The following is a 23,509-nucleotide window of genomic DNA, read 5'->3' on the forward strand; positions in this document are numbered from 1 at the left end:
CCCATGTGGTGCGGTCAATTCACCAACTACGGGTCCGGCCACGCTCCAAGCCATCTCAATAGCACTGCCCGCACCCTGTTCTCCAGAGCCTGGAGCCATTCCAGCACCGACACAATTAGACGTAACGAGATCTCCCGTGTGAAGGCGGACCTAACCAGATGCGGTTATCCATCCCATGTACTAAACAGATGCTTGTTACAGGCACAAGAACTTACTTCCAACCCAAGACCTCCGAAGCAAGTCGGCATATCGTCCGCCTACATTCCGTACTATCCAGGAGTGTCAGGACGTATCTCGAAGATCCTGAGAAGTTACAACATCAAATGTGTGCAATTACCCGGTAGGAACCTACGTTCACTTGTCTCCAGTGTGAAGACCCCTGTCACACCTGTCTTACGCAGCAATGTAGTGTACCGTATCACCTGTAGGGCCTGTAACAGTTGCTCGAGACGTCTCCAGGATCGCCTCACGGAACACGACAGAGCAATCCGGCTTGCCGAAACTGACCAGTCCGTGCTTGCAGAACATTTTTGGGCTACCAACCACGATCTTGACCCCAAGCGCGACTTTGAGATAGTGGACCACGCGCGACACTTTCGCCACCACCTATGGCTAGAGTCACTAAACATAATAAACAACCCCAAGGCATTAAATCGCCAGAAAGGCATGCGTATACATCCCATCCTAGAGACAACCGTTTTATTGATGGATGATCACTGGCGTAAGGCAGCACATGTCCGTGCTACAACAATGACTCATGAGTAACGTGCCACACTTTGCTTGTAATGTATTCAAATTTGTCAGTTGATAAAGGGACACGTGTTCCGAAAGCTACTGAATTTGTACTTATATTTTATAACTGGGTATACTGTAAATATCTATTTGAAATTTATTAAACTATGGACCCCAGTACTCCAGGCCCATTTGTCACCACGGACAGTCTGTGCATCCCAGCAGCATTTGCACACACAACAATTGTAACTCGCTGTTTTCTCATCTTAAAACTTGGTGTAGGCAGGCATTTCTCTTTTAGTGGCTAGAGTTTTTCTGGGTAATGCTTTGCATAATAATCCCATCTCATTGACATTATAAATGTTTTCTTTCTCATAATTTGCTATAACTGAAGCAAATTTACTTTTCAAAGGCCACTGCTGCAGATTCATCTGCAGAAAGTTTCTTGCCTTGAATATCTAGTTCATGTATACTATGTCTCAATTTAAAGTTTTTCAGCTGAACTGTGCTTGCCTTAAAAATTTCATTACTTATTAATTTTCGATTAAAATCTAATGCTTTTTTCATACAACATTGGGCCAGATACTAATTCACCTAAACTTCACTCTAAAGGAAACAAAAAAATAAAGTTGCGTGCACTCTCTAAAGTGGAATTTTCAGATTTTGACATCTTCTTTTTCCTGCTAGATCCTCCTTCACTTATCTATAATCGACACAAATTCTGTTAGAGCATTGGAATTTTTCTTGATGTCGTAAATTGAAGTCCCCATTAAACTCTCCAGAGAGATTTCCTAAATTTTCACATTTTCTAATTCTATTAATAATTTCCATATTTTGTTGCAATGTTAAAACTACGTGTTTTTGTTTTGTTCACATTTTACCATAAAAAAAATTGAGAAAAATAATAAATCGCACGGAGCAATATGGCCTTAGTTGCTAATGCTCTTAAAAACCAAATAACAAACAAACAAAACAATAAATCGCACAGTTTCCGGCGATATTATTCTTACCAAATCTGGAGCTAAACTAATCTGAAATTCACTCATAGTTTCCGAGAAAACCCAATACAGTCAGTCCTCGTATAACACGTGTTTACACTACACGAATTCGATCATACACAATTTATAAATAGGAGAACGATGTCTTATATAACACGAACAGAATTCGCTTATGCACGATTCGCCTTTGTGTTTACAAGAAATGGAAGTCGAACGCAGAATCACCCCAACCGAATGCAACACAATAGTAATGAAGAGAAGATTCTGAAAATGTGTGTTTTTTATATCAGTGAAGGGGAAAAACATGTCACCATAATAACGTAAAAACCAACAAAATTCCAGCTATCGGTATAATCGCAAATGCAATTAGATCGAGTTTACTACCAGTTTATAACAGATTCCACTAGCATAAATGCAACTGGAAATTGTTTTTATTGTTTTATGGTAGTAACCCCTAGAAATGTGCTTTAGTAAAATGTGAGGTGTTAATCTCTGCCTTTACGGTGTTGTTTATTCAGTTGCTACATGCACGCAGCTTTGTTTATGTGTATAAAGCGTGACTCCACGTTTTCTAATTGTGCTTTATTCCCTAAAAATGAGTAAAATACTTAAAAGGTGTGAAAAGGAAGCATCCTGGTGAAGACACTGCAGATTCAGAGAGAAAAAGAAAAGCAATATCGATAAACAGAGGCAGACTGAGTCAAAAATTCTCACCCGGGAAAATTTATAGTGGCCTCATACAATGGTTTATGGCCAAAATCACACCGGCATCCGGCCCACCGGGGTTTCCCCGGTAAGGCTTATGGCCAGTCCGCCTCTGTCGATAGAGGAAAAAATATGAAATGAAAGACCATGTGATATTGCATGCTACAGACCTAAATGAGGTAAGGCTGAGAATTACAAAGAATGCAGAGAAAATAAAAACAACTTTCATATCAGGAACAACTCAGTGTAATTAAAATCCATTAGATTAAGACACAAAGAATTGGAAGAGATGGAACGGCTGTCATCTGTTTCGACAGAAAATCAAACAAAATACAAGTTTGCTTACGATAGAAACAAAAGCATTAGCAATATTTTATTATGTAATAGTCGTAATAAAATACATAAGTATTTTACGTATTTTATTACGATTATTTATTGTTTTTGGTAATGTTTTGGTTACAAATGTGTGTTCAATCTTGGGTGGTCGGCACCTAACCCTATTTTTCCCATAGGGCCTGTTGTTTATATTGCACAATTTTGCATTGCAAGAGGGTTTATAGGAACGCAACTATCGTGCTATACGAGGACTGACTGTAGTCTGTGATATTTTTCTAAAGCATATTTCTGAAGTTCACATAGAATTCTAGAGGTCACAACCATAAAACAGTTTGTAAACATGATCACTATAACCGGAGCTTGCTGTACTATTGTTAATAAAAAGAAAAAAAATCAGACTCAAATTATTCTGGATAACCGACGTTCTACTCCATATACTAATATTATTTTTTTCTCTCTAATATTTTTGTTTTTTGAATCTATCTTTTTATCAAGTTATTGAGAATTGAAAAAAAATAGGAGGTAGATTGAACTCATCACTGATTATAGTGAGTAATTGTTATAATGAAGAAATTTTGTCAGTCCCTTGATGCTCATTATAACCAAGTTTGACTGTATTGTTGGTCTAGATTCAGCTAGATATTGATCATCTAATAACATGGAAACATGTTATTGTTATAAAATAAATGAAGCTAGGCTTCTGTTTAAAAAAATCAAAAAAAAATCAGTTTACTGATTTTCCATAAACATATAAGCCATATGTTAAGTTCAGTGTAATTGTTGGCATTAGTTATGTAGAAAAATACTGTACTTTGCATTCACAATTTAACTTTTTAATGAGAGAATTCTCAAGCAGCAGTTCTGTGATCATCCTAATCTGAGGTACAAATCAGTTCTTCTAAATCTTAACCCCATTCTGTACTTCTCTATTCTTGTCCTATTTCATATTAAACATTTAGTTAACATAGCCAGAGTAAATTCTCTTTCTTCAAATGCTTGCTTGACCCTATTGATCCAATTTCCTTTTGATTTGTCTGGAATGTCATGTTGACATCCTACTCTGCCCAGAGGTCTCTCTCTCTCTCTCTCTGATAGCTATGCGAATCACACATCTTGTTAGAATGGCAAATTTCAGATTATGGAAGAAATCTGGATAAATGATTACATTTTAGTGCAGTCCTCTAGATCTGTTATAGACCTTTAAAATGGTGGGTCAGCCAAAGGCCAAACTCTAAGAACGTTCCTTAGATTAGGTGTACTGGGCCGAAATAGTTTTTTAGCACTGAGAAGGAATAGCCAAGTAATTCCTATTTTGGGGTTTGGTGCACTAGGGGGGGATAAATGTACTGAAAAGGGCCCCCTCTAGAGAGATTTAGGCCTGTCATTTCCAATTCAGTACTTACCTTTCCCATGTCCCAACTCAGTGATGATTTATTTCAATTTTACAGTGTACATACCTTCCATTGGGTAACACAATGTTGAAAATTCCAGTATTAAAGATGTAATACTGCCTCAAGGAAATTGGAAGGGATCTCTTTTGAAAGGATGTCCCTCCCTCAAACATATGGAATCAGAATCAGCCAGAAATCAAATTAGACATTGCAGATGTTTAATTTGAATGTTTAATTTGAGGGCCAAATTAGACATTGCAGACATCAGCTCTGTGGTTGATGTGTATAGAACAGTTTGAATGCAGTTTGTACATTCAGTCTGTTCTACATTTGAATGTAGTAGGTCAATGTGTGTAGAAACTATGGAATTAAAGGTAAAATTATTTGTCAACAAGGGGAGATGATTCCAAATCGACTATGTGCCTCTTATGTTATATCCCAACAATTATTTGAGGGAAGTTATGTTACCAGATGTGTTACATAAAATTTCTATGTATTCTCTATGGGGAGGGGGGGATGAAAGTTGAAGTGCTTGTAACTCGGGAGTTTACCAGTCCAAATGTTTTAAATTTACTGGGGGCAGGGCTCTAGATGCTGGATAAGATGAGACTCTCAGAATAATTTTTGGTGCAGTATGTGAGAAACAGTGGTGTGTCGAAAGTTTCCCATTCTGTCTAATGGGGAAGATATCAGTTTTCATATCTCCAGAAAAAAAAACACGTAAGCAAACAAAAATAAGGTTGCTGATAGTGCTTGACCAGGGCTGTTGATGGAGACCAAGATGATAATTTTCCATTCAACCGTCCTGGAGTAATCAACCATCAAGGTTCTGAACCGATGGAACAAACAAGGTGGCAGCTAATATAACTGTCCTTTGTTTAGGGTTGTCATTATTGTTCTACAGATGTGTGATCAATGTATATAAACATAGAGCCTTAAACTCGTGAAGAGAATCAGAAAAAAGGTGTCCCATCATTCTTAAGAAGTTATAAACCTGTTCCCAGTTTAATGCACTCCAACATGATGTGGTCATCAGGAAATAGAAGTTTGATGACCTTGCTGCAATCCTGCTAGTGTGAAATGGTGGTCTGACTAGCAAAAACCGCTAACTTCAACCAAATATGTTGTAGCTACCCCTGCTTCAAAAATTATACCATAGGTCTTCTGAAAGAAGGTCTACCTCACATCCACTGTAGTATGTGAGAATGGAAGGCCACTTTAATAATGTATAAATTAATAAATCCAGGGAAGTTACATTCTCTGCCTCTTCAGGAGGAGGAGGCGATGCTTGTGAACTCCAAAAAAGGATCATATTTCAGTCATCCACTGCTATCCAGCCAATACTCTAAAATAAAATAACACTATCTTTTTTCTTATCTTCATACCACAAAGTGCCACATTAATAATAAATAAATGAAATACACCAAGGAACTCACAAGCACCACCTCTTCAGGGGTCATCATCATCAGCCATTTTCAATCCAGTGCAGGATGAAGGCCTCTCCAGCAACTTTCCAGTTCCTTCTGTTTTGTGCAATGGCCATTCATTTATTGCCCATGAACTCTTGAATTTCAATCTGTCCATCTCCATTGTTTTCTAGGTTTACTTTTATCTCCTCTTTGGGATATTCTGTCATCATGTTTTCGACCTTTGTGTCCTGCCCAAGTCCATTTCAGTTCTCTAGTTTTGATAAGAATGTCCTTTACTTGAATTTGTTGCCTAATCCTTGTGTTTCTCCTCTTATCCAACAGTCTGATTCCTAATATAATTCATTCCATTCTTCACTGTGTAGTTTTCAGCTTCTCTTCTTTTGGTGAGTGCCCAAGTTTCACTTCCATAAGTCATGGTTTGGGAGTGTACATTGGTTCATTAATTTTGCATTCCAGACGAATTGGGATATTGCTTCTCAGTATGTGATTATATTTCCTGAATGCTTTCCATCTGAGATTTCTTCTTCTTTTGATTTTCAGCCATTTATCATTATCACAGCTAATGACTTGTGTCAAGATAAGTATATGAATCCACCTTTTCAATTTCTGCACCTTCAATTATATCTTTCTGTGGCATGCTTCTTCATCATTACTTTTGTTTTAACCATATTCAGTCATCTTTAGTACAAAATCCTTACTAACTGCATAACTGATTAAGATTTTCCTCTAATTCTTTGAGGTTATGGCTTATGATCACAATGTCATCTGCAAATTTTAAACGGTTTAAGATACTCTCCATTCACATTGACTCCTTTTTGCAACTTGACCAATCTTCTGAAAGCTTCAAGGACAGCAGTAAACATCTTCTGAGATATGGTCTCCTTGTCGAACTCCTTTTTCAATTTTAAATTTGCTACTGTCTTTGTCTAGTCTAATAAAGGAGGTAGCATTCTCATATATTTTCTTCAAAATCATAATGTATGGGATGTCTATGCCTTATCTTTCCAATGCCCGAAACATCGCCTTAGCATTCACACACAGTTTCATCAAACCCAATTTGATGCACAGGGGTGTAAGGAGGGCAGTTTTGGGGGTCTACCAGTGGTTTATGAACTATGTTCTTTGATGCAGGCAAAAAACTGCCCTTCTTTTGCCACAGCTCGACACCCTAATGCTTACTCCTTGTCCAAATATCCCACTCACACTAAAAGCAAGGCACTTTTGTGTAGTCAGATTGCTGTCCAAGTCACTTTAAATTCAGCATAGACCAACCGTTTTCTTCATATTTAATATTTGTCAACTTCGAGATCTCGTGTTTCTTTCAAAGGCACAGATTGAGCTACTAGAATTGACCCATATTTATTTCCATTGTGGAACAACATACCTTTGAGACTCCTCTTTAATGGTTAATTAAAAAAGTCTCGACTGTGTAGGATTGTAACTAATTCCTAAATAATTCATTGTCATATTACTGCAAAAAAACCATAGAATCTTCCTCAGAAAAGTAGGGGACTAGTTCTCATTCTCTTTTTTTGCAACACGAGAAAAATGTCCAATGTGCTAGAAAATTTTTTGACTTAAGTCCAGAACCAAGGAGTTTGGCAGATTCCTTTGGTAAATTTAAATCTCCTACCAGATCATTGAGTTCATGCTGTAAAAATATTTGAGGGCTGGACTCAATCTCCAGGTGTATGGACTTCAGTTTTATCTTCAGAAGCTTCACTTTCAGTACTCTCTGCTGCTACATTCTCCAATATAAGTGGAGGGCATGGAATTAGCAGGTTATCTCCTTGTGGAACTGGTCTAATGGTAGAGGAATATTAGGATACACAGTACCATTCTTACTGTTTGCATTGTACCTCTCTACATTAACTAAGCAAAAGTAACAGTCATCACAGTGGTTTGTAGGCTCTTGCAAATGACATAACCTTCTCTTTCCTCTCATTTTTCTGCAATCTCAATGCTTCAACACAGGTTCAGTAAACTTTATGTGGAGCCCATTGTTTATTGTGGTCACCAAGTTTCACTCCAGAATAAGCACAATACACATATTTTACAATTTTTGTGATATCTTGTTTTTGCCTGAGGACTATGTAACTTCCACAAATATAACAAAATAATTTTTGGTTTGTTCAAACACTTGTGTGAAGACATTTTACTCACTTTTCAGCACAAGTTTACACAATAACCTCAAAAATCAACTGAGCTCACACTGAGGCAGTTGCTGGCCGGAGCTCTCCCACTTTACCTGGAGGTAGCCAAAAGTGGCTTATATTATAGACTTAAAAAAGGCATACCCACAGAATTTCTGGAGATAGCCCTTGATACAGCCAACACCTTCAATGCTGAAAGAAAAAGAATAGCCACAAAGCTCCACAAGCTATGGAAAACAAAGTGGGAGCAGGAAACCAGCAGATGTCTGGTTACCAAATGGTTTCTGCCGCGGGTGGCAATGGTTAGCCCAAAGCCACCTAATTGGTATGCCTCTGGAATTTTTGCAACATTTATACTGACAGGTCACGGCTCTCTAAAAGCGAAACTAACCTGCTTAGGACTGACTGATGACCCAGACTGCACCTGTGGCAAGAATGAAGACTGGGCACACACATTCTGTATGAATGTGTAAGTTTTGGCACCCTTCCCATGGGGGGCACCTCCGTAGCATGGCGGGCAGGAGCAGCAGTGCATAGCACATGCTTCTTGATTAGACTGGGGTTTGAGCCCGTGACCACCAAATACAGAGGATGTAGAAAGGTCAGTGAATGATCACCACATATCCCCTTAGCAATATGGCCTTAGTTGCTAATGCTCCTAAAAACCAAATAACAAACAACCTTCCCAGGGGAGAAGAACACCTGTTTATCATAGAAGAGGGAAACTACATCTTACACACAGAAAGTATTCGAAATGTGCAGAACTATCCAAGGAATGGCAATTCAGCCCCCCAGCAATTAACCAATAGTTAAAATTGCCCATGTTCCCTACCACGCCTAGGCGATGACGTAAAAACTGTCAGGATAGTAGTATTATGCACCCTGACAGTAACCTGACACAACAAAACTGAATTGACCTAGGGGCCACACCAAATAATTACTTATTTAGGGGAGGGAGGTCTAGAGGCAGCAGGGGGAAGCAGATTAGCTTAAAAATATCAGTAAGCTAGTAGTAAGGGGATGCAATGTAGAATGAACAGGCTGGGCACTGAGTGAAAGAGTAATCCAGCATGAGGGAAAGAGAGAGTGAATGAGTGTTATGGTGAATGGGAATGACTGGAAGAGTAAATGTAATTGGTGACAGAATACAAAGTTAATAACAACTTATATTACTTTATGTATACTTACAAACATTTACTAACAACACAAACACTATCACCAGCTTCTCCCCTGGCCTGCACCACAACTGAAGGATGACAGTAAGTTGAGGTGCCCAGAGAGTGCAGCGGAGAAAGCAAGAGTCGAACAAATGAAATGAATGCCAGACGAATGAATGAGAGTGTAAGTGTGCGAGAAAAAGAACACAAACCATAAATGTTAGTTAAGTTTCAACCATTTATATCCTTATTTAACTACTATGCATTAGTATTAAATTTACATTACATGTCATTAAATCCCGCCCCCCCCTGGTGTGTGAAAAAAAAAAGATGAGTGAGTGAAGAAAAAAAAAAAAATAATATATATATAGTCTAACTGAAAAAAAATATATATATTATTATAAAATATAAGAAAAAAGTATAAAAATAGAATGCAAGTAGAGTGAGAATGCAGATTATGAATGAATTAAATGTCTCTCCCACTGTCAGTGAACATATCCTACCCCCGGAGCAGGATGTTCAATTTGACCATCCTACTGAAATCAGCACAACACACCATTTGGCGATCTGAACTGGGTACTCAAACCCAGTTCCCTTTAAAATACCATCCCCAGGCAGGAGGGGAGACGGGTCTCCTCCTCCCCTCCCTGCCCTCCATACTTCCGACTGGTGGGGCTCGTCCCCACTGACCTCTTTGGGATACCTATTCTATCGTCCCCATCCTTCTACCTGTTAACCACAAATTCTTCAGTCTCCCCCCCCGACTCTAACTAAACTGACCGAGTACGCCCCCTTAACAATGCCGCCAAATTCTAATCAACGTCTAAATTCAACCGCTGTCTCAAAAATCTCTCTTGGCCTTTCCAAATTCTAGTGTCAACCCCCCCCCCCCCATATATATATATATATATATATATATATATATGCCTTTTCACTGAAATCCTTGAAATTAGGTGGCAGGTCATGCCAGAGTACTTAAATAATCTACTGGGTGCCTGACCTGCCTCCTCATGGCAAAGTGTTGGTCTCAATAGGTGCCCAATGACTAAATGGTCAAAGAAACAACAGAAAGGAAATAGACAACCTATATGCATTTTCTTTCCTCCATAGGTAACTATCCAGCTGACCTTTGAATTTCCCCAAACTGTCAGCTTCCACCACCCATTTAAGTAACTTATTCCAGTAATTTATAACTTGCTGGCTAAAATAAAACTTCCTGGTTATTTGAGTATTCTTATAATTTGATATTTTAATATTTGTTTTGCTTTTTAATTTTAGTAGATTTTATGTTGCATCTTTGTCATGCTTGTTGATTAGCTCTGATTGGAATGGAATTTTTTATTTAATTTTTCAATTTAAATGGTTTTGTGGTTATTGCATTAACTATATTTATGGCATGTTTTCTTTTTATCTCCATTATTGCTTGCCTCCGTGATTGTTTTACGGATTTAGAAGTCATGACAGAAATGTGAGCATTTGGGAATTTTCTTAGTCGCAGATGCTGATGTGAAAGAAATCGTTGTTGTGGTTCCCAAACACTTTCTTTAGTATTAATTTTCTTTCTTAGTGGGTTATTTGCTTATAAGATTGTGTAATGGGGGGGGGGTAGAAGATATTCTTTCTCATCATCCCCTCCAAATCTTTGTTTTCTTATCTCATTACCTCCTGATCACCAAAACTGTTTTTTAATTGTAATATTGATGAACTACACACAATTTTTTTTTTAAATCTCATTTACTACTGCTTTTCAAGTTTACTTCACTTTTTTTTTGTCTGTTCAGATGTTTTGTTTTTCTTTCCAACCTTTTTCTTAGGCTAATTGCAATTTTTCAATATTTGAGGTCTTTCTTAAAAGCCAATTAGAATAAATTTATACCAGGTCACCAGTCTAAATTTATATCTTTTTTAATATTCTAGATTGATTTATTTAATTAAAATTTGTAATATTTATCCTAGATATAAATTTATTCTAATTGTGGTAAGATATAAATTCTTTATACCTTGCCATGAGTACAATGCTGCATACCCAGCTCCTTAACATAATGTAACCCTGTCAGTGTCTCATGCGTATACAACACTTGAACCCTCTCCTATTGCAGCTGGCAGATCAGAAACAGGATGATTGTACAATAGTTAATCCAGATGCCTCCTAAAGCAATACCAGTTGGTTTTAGCTAGTGGGCATCTAGCATCCAGCCTGCAGAAGCAATTTTAGAGTGTAAGCTTGAAGCATAAAGAATATTAGATATTGCTATTATGCCCATGATAGTCTCAAAAGATGATTCGTACTGCATGATGAAAGTTATGGGGAAATACTAGACCTTTTATATGGAGGCCAAACATGGTTTTCAATACTTTGTGCCTTCATTACTCAGTGAAGTGCTATTGCACCAGGTAATGACAGTAACTACTACCTAGCACAGCCTGTGTCATAGTGGCTCACTCATTCCTCTGTGTGGTATGGACACCACACCTCAACCTTTGATTACCTGATGTTTATCTGATTACCTTGGATTACCTGAATGGTCACCTCCAGAAGAATTACATTAGAAAACACAAGGAGCGAAAAATTCATTTTATGTGTAAATAAACCTTGTACAATTTTGAAGGTTACTAACAGTCCCACCACCACCATTAAGATGAAAGCAGAGGATTTGGTTGTTGCAGAGCAACTAGATTTTGCTGAAATTCAGAACACTCGGCTTCAAAGAGGCAGGCTTAGCTGTTTATCACTTGAACAGTGTCTGTGGCAATCCTCCAGAGATCATCACTTCATTATTTCTATACTAAACCAGCCGCCTCCGTAGCCAGGTGGGCAGGAGCAGCAGTGCGTAGCACACGCTTCTTGATTAGACCGGGATTCGAGCCCGTGACCACCAAATACGGAGGATGCGGAAAGGTCAGGAAATGACCACCGCATATCCCCGGAGCAATATGGCCTTAGTTGCTAATGCTCCTAAAAACCAAATAACAAACAAACAAACAAACAAAACTATACTAGACCAGAACTGATCAAATATGTTCAGTTACTATATATAGTAATATAAATTTATTCATTTATAAGAGTGCATCCAATTTGCTAAATGAGATATTAACTGATACTATAGTTTTACGATATTGATATACTGTAGTTTGGTATTTATGATTGTATAAGGTTATAATGGAAAAGAATATAAATTTTATTTATTTTTGAATTTAGAATTCAAATCAAAAGAAAAAGGAAAATAGCATCCAAGACAGCTTGATTTCAGTTGAATCACCAGTCACAGTGGATAATAAAAATCAAGATGATTCTGATATCATTTTAGAAGTAAGCATTTTCAGTAATTTCTGAGTGATTCTGCTTTTATAAACTGAATTTCTTTATGTTACCAGTATGTTATTGAAACAAACACTTGAGTGGGCAGTTTGTTGGGCACATCCCATCATCCAAGTAATGAACTGCTCCATCATAGACATTCCAAACAGTTAGAATGGGCCAACAGCACAACCTAAGTGACTTTTAGTAGGTATGATTATTAGCAAATAATCATCTAGTTTATTTGATAATTTTGTCCTCCATAGTGAGTTTCCCTCGTGCTCTCGCCTTTGTAGTCATATCCTTCTCAATCCTCTGATCAGTATCATACACCTGACACACACACACACACACACACACACACACACACACACACACACACACACACACACACACACACACACACTTTACCTTTGTGTCCAACTACTTCACACCACAGATTCTAGGCCCTGAGTGCCAAGTGTAGCGATTCAAATGATCTTTCAGCAAATTATCTAACGTAGCATTTATTATAAATAGCTTTAGCTTTTGTATGAGTTTTTGCAATCTTCTTAAACTTCTACTGCATATATTAATAACATTTAACACATTAAAAACTTGCTGATACAGAAAGGAAAGTTGCCTTTCTTTATATTAACCAATTACTAACCCCTTTTTTTCTGCCTGGTCACTAGGTGACACCGCTCCTGCCTCCATGTGGCAGGGCTGGAAACCTGGGAGGAAAAGCTCTCACTCCCAGGGCAAAAAGGAGCAAACATCATAGATTTTGACAACAAAGTCACAAAATCCTCTAACATGGCCAATCAACTCTGTGAATGTGAAGAAATTAATACAAACATGGCAAAACGACAAAAAACTGATATATGTGAAATACTCCCACCAAAGTATCATTCATTCATTCTATGGGCAAACAGTTCACAGGAAAATTATATCCTATCCTGATACAAAATGTCTGGAGAATATAGCTGGAACGCCAAAGGCAGTAAGAAGGTTAAAATTAGGCGAATTACTAATTGAGACAGCCAATATACGACAGTCAGAGCAACTAATGAAAACTTCCACTTTTGGCAGATATCAGTTACACCCCATACTTTAAACAACTCGAAAGGAGTAATCTCTGAATGGGATCGCCTCAACATAACAAAAGAAGAAATATTACAAGAAATGAAAAACTAAGGAGTCATTCACATTTAAAGAATAACAGTCAAAAAGAAGGAATAATCATCCTGACCAGAAATATCATTTTAACTTTCAATACTCCAAGTTCACCACAGCACGTGAAAGCAGGATACTTGCTTGCCAAATCCAACCCTATATACCGAATCTTATCCGATGTTTTAAATGTTAAAAATACGGACATTCACAAACAACATGCAGAGGAATAGCATTATGTGCCAAATGTGGTTCCCTAGAACACTAATCAAGAATGCACAACTGAACACCCCAAATGCCAAGAAACTCCCTATTGAATGTAGCAGCTATATTGCAGAACTCTGTTGCTATCCATATAGCCTTAAATTTCACATTCTCAACAAACATATTGCACAGTGTTATTTATACAGATTCTATTAGTGCTATCCAAGCTATACAGAAGAATAAAAATCATAATAACCCTTTACTCATACAGATTTGGAATACCGTGACCAGGTTAAATAAGAACAAACAAGTTCTCTTTCATTGGATCCCTGGTCACATTTGAATTGCTGAAATGAACATGCTGACCTAGTTGCCAAAACTGTTACAGATCAATCCTTCAGTGTACTGGTCTCAGGTTGCAAATTAATTATAAAGAAGCGAGATGTCCTGAACAATAGCAATACAAAGTCAAGTTGGTAACAAGCTGCTCCATATAAAGAAAGATGTCAAACCGTGGAAATCCATTATGCGCATGAGAACAGACATGGAGTTGTACTAGCCTGACTACAAACCTAATACATCTCCTTGTCTCCTTGCAGGCACTAATCCACCACAATGCACAGACTGCAACTCCCAGCTCACTGTCCAACATGTTCTTATTGATTGTCCCAAATACAATAGTGACTAACAAGCTCTGTTTGCCTCGATGGATACTTTCAGTATTGCTGACCTCCATGCAGATATGCCACATGTGGTCAAAATTTTTACTTTCCTTAAATGGATACAACTGTACAGTGCAATGTAAGCTTGAACAACATTTGTACGGATAAAACTATGTATTTAACAATTTACCATGGGCATATTGTGGCCTTGTTGTCCTTCCGCCATAAAGCCTATAAACAAGCAAGCAAAACATATGCAGACAATATTTATTAAACAAATTATTAATTTGTTTCATGCATGTGCAGTTCAGCAAGAGAATTGGCCAACAACACAACCTACACGACTTTTCACATGGAGCCATAATTTGAATAAGATATGTTGATGCAAATATCATGTACATTGCCTCCTTCTGATGTGTTCAAGCAGAACAGCATTCAGAATGTACAGGAAAGTCCCTAACAATTTTTGAGGATAATTGCTGTATTCTTTCAGTGATAGACCCAGAAACATTTTGAGCAACCCTATGTATAGTAATGTAACAACTCTGTTTAGCACATTCATTTACAGGAATGCCTCCCTTTTGCCAAATGGGATGTTGCTATATGAACGTGTTATAATGTTGTATTTATGAATCTGTATGGTAATAAAGGAAATGAATTTAACTTTATTTATTTTTCCATTTAGAATTCAACTGAAAAGTAGAAAAATAAAAAGGAAAGTAGCTTTCAAGATAGCTTCATTTCATCCACACTTCACATTGCAAATATCAGTGTGGCTTTGATATAGTTTTAGATGTATTTTCAGTGATGAGGCTTTTATAAACTTAAATTAAATTGAGGGGATGGGAATTTTTCATGAGGGGAAAAAACATGAAATTTCTTGAGGTAAAATTACAAAATTCATCCTTTTTTTTTTTTTTTTTTTTTAAGTGGTTCCCAAATGACAAAATTCTGACATTATGCTTGCATCAGCAATAGTTGGATTCATATACCTGCCTCAGAAGAAAGAGAATTAATTAAAAATAATAAAATAAAACTAAAAATTCCAACTGATTTCTTGTAGATTTAATTTATATCTTACATATTAAATAGCACAGGTGAATTCTATGTATAGCATGATATTAATCATGTTATACATAGATACTTTGTTTTTTTTTTTTTTTTGGTTTTTTTAATACCATGGTAATCATTTCATGAAACATCACTGTATTTCAAAAAAAAAGATAGCTCCACATCAGTAGTGTTTATTCTAATCAAACATTAGAGCACTATTTGCAATATGATCTTCAAATGTTTTCTAAGTGGCCAATTTATTTGTGTTTGTGTTGTGCATATAATTCAGCAAGAGAATGAGCTAACAGCACAGGACTTGATCATTCAAGAATTAGGGACACTGTCTTGGTGAAGTATTCACATGTATCTGTATCCAGAATGTACCAGCAAGCTATAACAATTCTCTGGGGCTCTTTTATTCTTTCTGTGATAGGCCATTACTCTTTGGGTAACCTTATAAACAGTAATATAGTAACTTCATGTATATGCATGCAGTTCAGCAAGAGAATGAGCTAACAGCACAGCCCAATTGACTTTTATCATCATATGATAATCAGCACAAGTCAATCACTGAAGAATTAGGGACACTGTCTTGGTCGGGTGTTCACATATATCGGTTTCCAGAATTTACCAACAAGTCTATAACAACTCTTTGGAGCTCCATTCTTTCTAATTAACCTTGTAAACAGTAATACAATAATGTCATTTAGTACATTCATTTGCAAGATGTATCCCTTTTTGCTAAGCAAGGTATTACTTAACTGATGTAAGTAAGACCCCCCCCGCGGGGGATACGTTCCAAGACCTACCGTGGATGGCTGAAACTGCAGATATAAGTGAACACCTGCTGACCCCACATATAACATGATTTTCTTGTACATTTCATTTCATTGTGTGATATATTTCAGTGTGCTACTGCAACAGGATCTAGATAATTTGCGCAGATGGGCTAAGAAGTGGCAACTGAAGTTTAACCTTGACAAATGCAAAGTACTGCATATGGGTAGAAGTAACCCAAGAGAAAAGTACCAACAGTGTGGTACTACACTTAAGGTGGTAGATAATGAAAAAGACCTGGGAGTAATTGTGCAGTCAGATATGAATTTTTCTGAGTAGTGCAGGCAGGCTGCCAGGCCAGGTCATGGGGTTTTGTCAATGATATATAGGAATTTTGCTAGCAGGGAAAAGGAGGTGATTGTCCCTCTGTATAAAGCAATGGTCGGGCCACGCTCAAGTAAATCTACATCCTTCACGCCTCTGAAGGATGTAGATTTACTTGAGCGTGTACAGAGAAGGGCAACAAGATTGGTGAGGGGAATGAAGGGATCCTTTTACCAAGAGGCTTAAGTTCTGCAAATTGCAGTGGCTGGAGACTAGGCACTTGCGCAGTGGTGTATAAGGTCAAGTGGCACAGTGGTCAATCAATCTGATTGAGGTGTATAAGGCCTTGAATGGGTTGAGCACGCTAAATTCTGATGGGATCCTTCCACTTGTTCAGATTATGAACCTAAGGGTGCATAAATTCAAATTAAGAAAGGACATATGTAGAATAGATGTGCGGAAATTTGCGTTTAGCCAGCGGGTGGTTAATTGCTGGAACAAACTTCCATCTGTCGTTGTGGAAGTTGATAGGTTGAATAAATTTAAGGAGGAACTGGACAGGCATTTGGAGGGAATGGTGTGTTTTTTTTTTTTTTTTTGGCTGATGCTGCATAAGCTCATACACTTGCTTTCTTGCATCACATCCATACGTATATTAAAGTTTAATTGATAAACGAAACACTCAGTAAGACATTACCAACATACGGTAATAATAAAGTACAGCAGACTCTCGATTTACGGGGACACTTCAAGACTCCAAATTTAAAAAAAAAAAAAACAACCGGAAATCATAAAATTCAAGTAATAACTAGAATAGGTATAAACATTTTGCAAGTTGGAAATAAGCAACAAGAACCAGCGTTATAAGTCGTCATTGGGAGATTAGTGTACCTATGATCTTGCAACCCCCGCTGTCTTCACACCTACTGCTCAAAACAAAAAAAAAAAAAAAAAAGACCAAATGTTTGGTTTGATTTAGTGCGTCACGTTGATTGTTGTGTTCCAAGGCACCACAAAAGGAAAAATTTTGTTTTGTTATTTATGTCAGGGATGTCGGAATTATTTATTTATTTTTTTGTTTATAAATCATGAAAATGATGGACAAACAAGAGTTTGTGCTTTCAAATTAAACAACAACTTTAAATTATTCAAAAGTTTGAAAACGGTGCATCCGTTAAATCTTTAAAGAAATATAATGTTGGTGACCAAACCATACGCGACATTGTAAAAAATGAAGGGAAGCATTGTATTTGGGCACGCGAGTAGTAAGAGTTAAGTGTTATCATTTTTTTCCCCCTGGTTAACTGCGGGTAACTGAATCAGCGGATACAGGGGCACAACTGTACTATAGTTTTGTATTTAGGAATCTGTATGTCAGTTATGGAAGCTAATGTGAATTTTTTTTTTTTTTTTTTTTTTCTTTAGACTTCAACTCAGAAAAAGGAAAATAGCTTCCACAGTAGCTTATTTCAGTTGGCACACCTCCAGTAATTGATAGTAAAAGTCAGGATGATTTTGATATAGATTTAGATGTAAGTATTTTCGGTGATTTCTGTGATGTTTCTTTTATGAATTGAATTTCTTTTTACCTTACCAACATATTATGAAAACATGTACATGAATTTTCAGTTTATTAGGTATGTCGCCACCATTATCAAAGGAGGCAGTGTCTGTGTGCAATTCAGCAAGAGAATGAGTCAAGGGCACATAGTACTTTCTCCCTACAAAGATTACTGATTATTTCTAAAATAATGAGTATGCTAATGCCCTAACACACCCTTTTTGGTTACAAATGCATCCAAAGGGAAAAGAAAATAAAAGAGGAGAGAATAATGGTTTTATACAAAAATTTCTTCACATACTTGCTCACAAAGGTATCACAGACATGGCCTTCCTACTTGGGCATTCATGCACAGCAGCATTCACATGTACCAGAAATTTCATAATATGTGGTGACTTTTGCTTTCTTTTAATGATATGATAGATGTATTAGAAAAACATATCTTATCGAGGTCCACTTGCTTGAAATTAAAATAAAATTAATAAATCATCTAATAAATATGAGGTGATATTTGTATTTATATAATTTAATATAGATACAATGTTAAAATTCATGTACATTTAAATATTGATGAGAAAAATTACACTTTTTTTTTTTTTTTTCTAAAATAGCTTTTATAAAAATCTGGAACAAACCTTGTACTTGATATTTGAAGCTAATTTCACAAATGATCATTCATTAGCTGAAATCGAAACTTGTTCTTAATGTGGTTTATTTTGAAAATGTTGATCTGAACATTGTACATAATTGAGTACAGTTTCCTTATTTCAGGATACTTTTCACGTTGCACATATTTTCCCCAAAACTGTCACAGATCACCCAATTCATTAATTTTTTTCTTTCACAGAAAAATCTTGAAAATTAGTCATTTCTAATTGCAGTGCAGCTTTATTACTTTTAAAACCATTTTGCTATTTCATTAATCCATTCCCCAGTTGGTTCAAGTTCAAGTTATGTTAATTTTTCCTATTTTTTTTTTTTTTTAATCTGCACACCTTTCGTCGAATTCATGTTTTAGTTTTTCTAGAAAATAATTGTAATCGCTTTTATCTAATTGTATATTAAATTCTTCCATCAATACTTCTTTCATACACAGAAAGTGCAGCGCCTCGTCATTTAAATCAGAGGAAAATATGTTGAGTTCCTTAAAAAAATGATTGGACAACTGAAAGCAATTCAGAAATAATAGAAAAATTTGCTATAAAGAAATTATTTAAACAGAAGTCTGGCTGTATATTTAAATTAATAGTTTTGATTCAATTACATTGCAGTCCACAAAAAAATTTTTGCTGACCGCTAATTGGTGACCCTTGCTATATACAGTAATATAACACTTCCATTTAGTGCTTTCATTCATAGAAATGGCTGCCAATTTCAGTAAATGGAATATTGCTGTATTGATACATATAACACGTTTGTATTTATGATTATGACAATAATGGAAATGAATGTGAATTTTATTTAATTCTCCATGTAGAATTCAACTGAAAAGAAGAAGAAGAAAAAGGAAAGTAGCTTCCAAGATAGCTTGATTTCAATTGGCATGCCTCTCACAGCAGATAGTAAATGCCATGATGATTCTGTCATAGTTTTAAATGTAAGTATTTATGGTGATTTCTGTGGTTCTGCTTTTATAAACTAAACTTATTTTCATTGCCAGTGTGTGTGCGTGTGTGGTATGGTTGTTTAATGGCGCATTAGCTGCGATGACTATAGTGCTCCTCCAGTATGTTGTGAAAACGTATATGCTGTTAAGGACATGAAAGGAATCGACTTTGTTAGAGGTGGTGTCTTCACTAGATTGTTTAACATAGTCTGGTACAGACACTCTAACTATTTTATAACCAATCTACAGCCATAAGAAAACTTTATTCTGCAGATTTTTAATTTCCAGTGCAATGCGTGTGTTGCAGCCCAGGGGTCTCTCTCAGGATTAGATGAAACCTTTTGTATTGGGTTGGTTTGGAAACCAGGTTTGTATTACAGTGCAAGAAGTAAGAAGTCCACTTCTCCCAAAGTGTGGAGGTTGTACACACTTGTACAACCTCACTAAAAACCATTTTTAGCAACCCTGATCAGGATGAATACAAACCAAGAGGCCCTGTGTATAAATTTGGAAATGCTGTAGACAGCAAAGTCTAAACAGTAGTGTCATTGTTATAAATAAAACTTTAGATCAGCATTTCTGAAGACGGTTGTCCTCTTAAGAAATATCTTTCTTGAAACAGTCATAATCACATGATGTCTGAGAGACAAGCTGAACAGAAACCCATAAAAATCCTAAGCTTGAAAGATTTTTATTTTCCTCCATTTTTTTTTTGATTGTTTGTTTGTTATTTGGTTTTTAGGAGCATTAGCAACTAAGGCCATATTGCTCCGGGGATATGCGGTGGTCATTCCCTGACCTTTCCACATCCTCCGTATTTGGTGGTCATGGGCTTGAACCCTGGTTTGATCAGTAGCATGTGCTATGCACTGCAGCTCCTGCCCACCTGGCTACGGAGGTGCCTGCCTTTTTTTTTTTTTTTTAAGTCAAAGCTGGCATCTCTCTCGACATACCAGAAAGTCCATAACAATTGTTAAGGACCATTGCTATTGCTATATTCTTTCTGTGATAGGCCAGAACCTTTTCAGATAAACCTATACAGTAATATAAAAACTGTATTTAGTGCATTCATTCATAGAAATGCACTACTGTACTTATATACTATGGTTTTGTATTTATGACTATACATGCAGTAAATTGGTAGTTAATGTGAATCTTACTTTTTTCCATTTAGAATTCCATTGAAAAGAAGAAAAAGGAAAATAGCTTCCAAGACAGCATAATTGACACACCTGTCACAGCAAATCATGAATATAAAAATGAATCTGATATTGTTTCAATTGTAAGTATTTTCAGTGATACTGCTTTTATAACCTGAATTTCATTACATTACCAGCATGTTATTAAAATGTGTGCACTGAATGGCTAGTTTATTAGACAAATCAACAGCGTTCAAGGAATTGATTACTCTATTGGAGTCTGTGCCTGTACTAGACTGTGTAAAGTAGGTAGTCAGAGACTGAGGAATTGTATGTGTGTACACAATCTAAGTGGCTTATAATATGATAGCACCAGACCTGGTTGTGCAAGTATCATGGGTCACTGTCGTTGTGCTGGGTGCTTATACACAGCATTGTCCAGGATGTACCAGAAAGTGCATAAACTTCTTGGGGACTATTGCTTTATTCTTTCTGTGCTAGGCGGCACTATACTAATATACTGTCCCCGGGTGCCAAGCATTTTTTGAGGCCAAGCGATATTACTGTGACTTATAGTGTGCTCTTGACAAGCGATTAAAGTTATTTTTAAGTTCCTGTCTTTCTATCAACAGTATTATTTAAAACAGTTCTGTACTTGAAAAGCTATAAGTTAGAATGCAGAAAGGAAACTCGCATTTACTATTTTTATATATTTCTAGTCCCTCTAACTAATTAACTAACACTTGAACTGCTTGACTTCCTAGTGGTGCTGCTTCTGCCTCCCCGTGGCTTGCTAGAAACCTTGGTAGAAAAGTCTTCTTGCCAAGGGCTAAAAGGAACAAACATGGCAAACACAGACCATGTTTCTGATACTCAAAACTATCAGAAAATTTAATGAAACGAATTCATGCACAGCTGAGCGAAAAAAGACAGAAGCACTTCCTCTGGTTGCACCACTTTTCTTAGTTATTCATTCTAAGAATGAACAACCCATGGGAGGTTTGTCACCTTTCCGAATCCAAAAAGCTGTTGAAAGCATAGCTAGTTCCCCTAAAACAGTCAGAAGATTAAAATCAGGAGGTCTACTAGTAGAGATGACAAACCAAAAACAAGCATAACATCTAATTAAAGCAAGAACTTTTGGAGAAATTCCAATAACAGTTACTCCTCATTCCACCCTGAATACCTCAAAAGGAGTAATTACAGAGTGGGATCTCCTCAATGTTCCCAAAAATGAAATCAAAGAAGAGTTGAAAGACCAAGGAGTTTTTTGAATGAAAAGAATAACACTTAAATAAGAAGGAGAAATTATCCTAACAAGGGATATAATTCTAACCTTCATCACTCCAAAAACTATAAAAGCTGGATATCTAAACTGCCCACTGAAACCATATATTCCAAACCCTGTCTGAAGCTTTAAGTGTCAGACGTATGGATACTCTCAAGCAGTAAGCAGAGGCTTTGCTATCTGTGAAAAATGTGGATCATGTGAGCACACACAACACAACTGTACAGCACAAAATTTAAATATCCAGTGCAGAGTTGAACATGATGCCTACTCAAAAGAATGTGAAGAGAGAGAAAAGAATACAGAAATATAAGGTAGAATACAATGTAGCATACCAAGAAGCTAAAAAATTAATACAAACACAATGAACAAATAGACCAGTGAACACACAGGTAACACAAACTTATAGGACAATAAGAAACACAGAGAGATGTAATGATCCAACCAAAAAAATCCATGTCAGACTGGCCAAGTCACGTTCTCTGCTTATTGAACCAAAACAAAAACCAGATCATGCAATAAACACACCCATTATAATACCACCAACTAGAGAGACCACCATATCAACAAAACAAGTTAGAACCTCTGTAGTAAATGGAAATAAAATGAACATCATGTAAGTAGAAGAAACACTACTAGATATTTTTTCAGAAGAGATGGATACCGGAAAGCCATACTTCCATAAAAAAGAAGACAAAAAAAAAACAGAATCCTAAGGCAACAAGCCGAAAATACTATCAAAACTGAATAACGAATACATTTTTACATTTGAATTGTAGAAGATTCCGTTGCAATCTCGAGGATATCCACAATCTCTTAGCGCAGTATAATCTGATTAGTCTGTGTTTGCAAGAAACATATCTTAAACCTCAGAATAACATATCGCTAAAACATTACAATATAGACAGAAAAGACAGAATTACAAGCAGCACAGCACACTGTGGAGTAGCAATCCTAGCAAATTCCAGTATACCAACCCAACAGATTCCCTTGCAGACTAATCTAGAGGTTATGGCAGTATGGACTGCAGTAAACTTTCATGTGACACTTGCCTCCATTTACCTACCACCAAACCAACATATAACCTATACAGAACTAGAAGACCTAGTAGTTCAATTACCAACTCCTTTATGTATCATGGGAGATATGAATGGCCATCATCCACTAGAGGGGGCACCTCCGTATCCAGGTGGGCAGGAGCAGCAGTGCATAGCACATGGTCCTTGATTAGACCAGGGTTCGAGCCTGTGACCACCAAATATGGGGGATGTGGAAAGGTCAGGGAATGACCACTGCATATCCTCGGAACAATATGGCCTTAGTTGCTAATTCTCCTAAAAAAAAGAAATAATAATAATAACCATCTGCTAGAGGAAAATGAAACATAGATAAAAGCGATCAAATTCTAGAGAAACTACTTGATAAGCTCAACCTAAAACTCTTGAATGATGGGACACCCACATACACTGATGAGCCAAAACATTGTGACCACCTACCTAATATGATGTTGGTCCTCCACATGTAGCCGGCCCCAGGTGCCAAG

General features: G+C 36.8%; 1 protein-coding gene across 2 annotated transcripts in view; it reads left to right on the plus strand.

The window, feature by feature from the left end:
• Positions 1–19,522, plus strand: part of LOC150084591 (WD repeat-containing protein 43-like) — a 168,738-nt gene extending 149,216 nt beyond the window's left edge. For both annotated transcript variants that reach the window (XM_090375342.1, XM_090375343.1), the window contains 3 exons: positions 12,102–12,212; positions 17,798–17,904; positions 19,411–19,522. In XM_090375342.1, the coding sequence (XP_090231468.1) occupies positions 12,102–12,212; positions 17,798–17,863 (177 nt within the window). In that variant the 3' untranslated portion in view covers positions 17,864–17,904; positions 19,411–19,522. The remainder of the gene's footprint in view (positions 1–12,101; positions 12,213–17,797; positions 17,905–19,410) is intronic.
• The last annotated feature ends 3,987 nt before the right edge of the window (positions 19,523–23,509 follow it).

This window comes from Mastigoproctus giganteus, chromosome 6 (assembly GCF_048544385.1).
Source record: "Mastigoproctus giganteus isolate SK-2022 chromosome 6, ASM4854438v1, whole genome shotgun sequence".
NCBI classification, from domain to species: Eukaryota; Metazoa; Arthropoda; class Arachnida; order Uropygi; family Thelyphonidae; genus Mastigoproctus; species Mastigoproctus giganteus.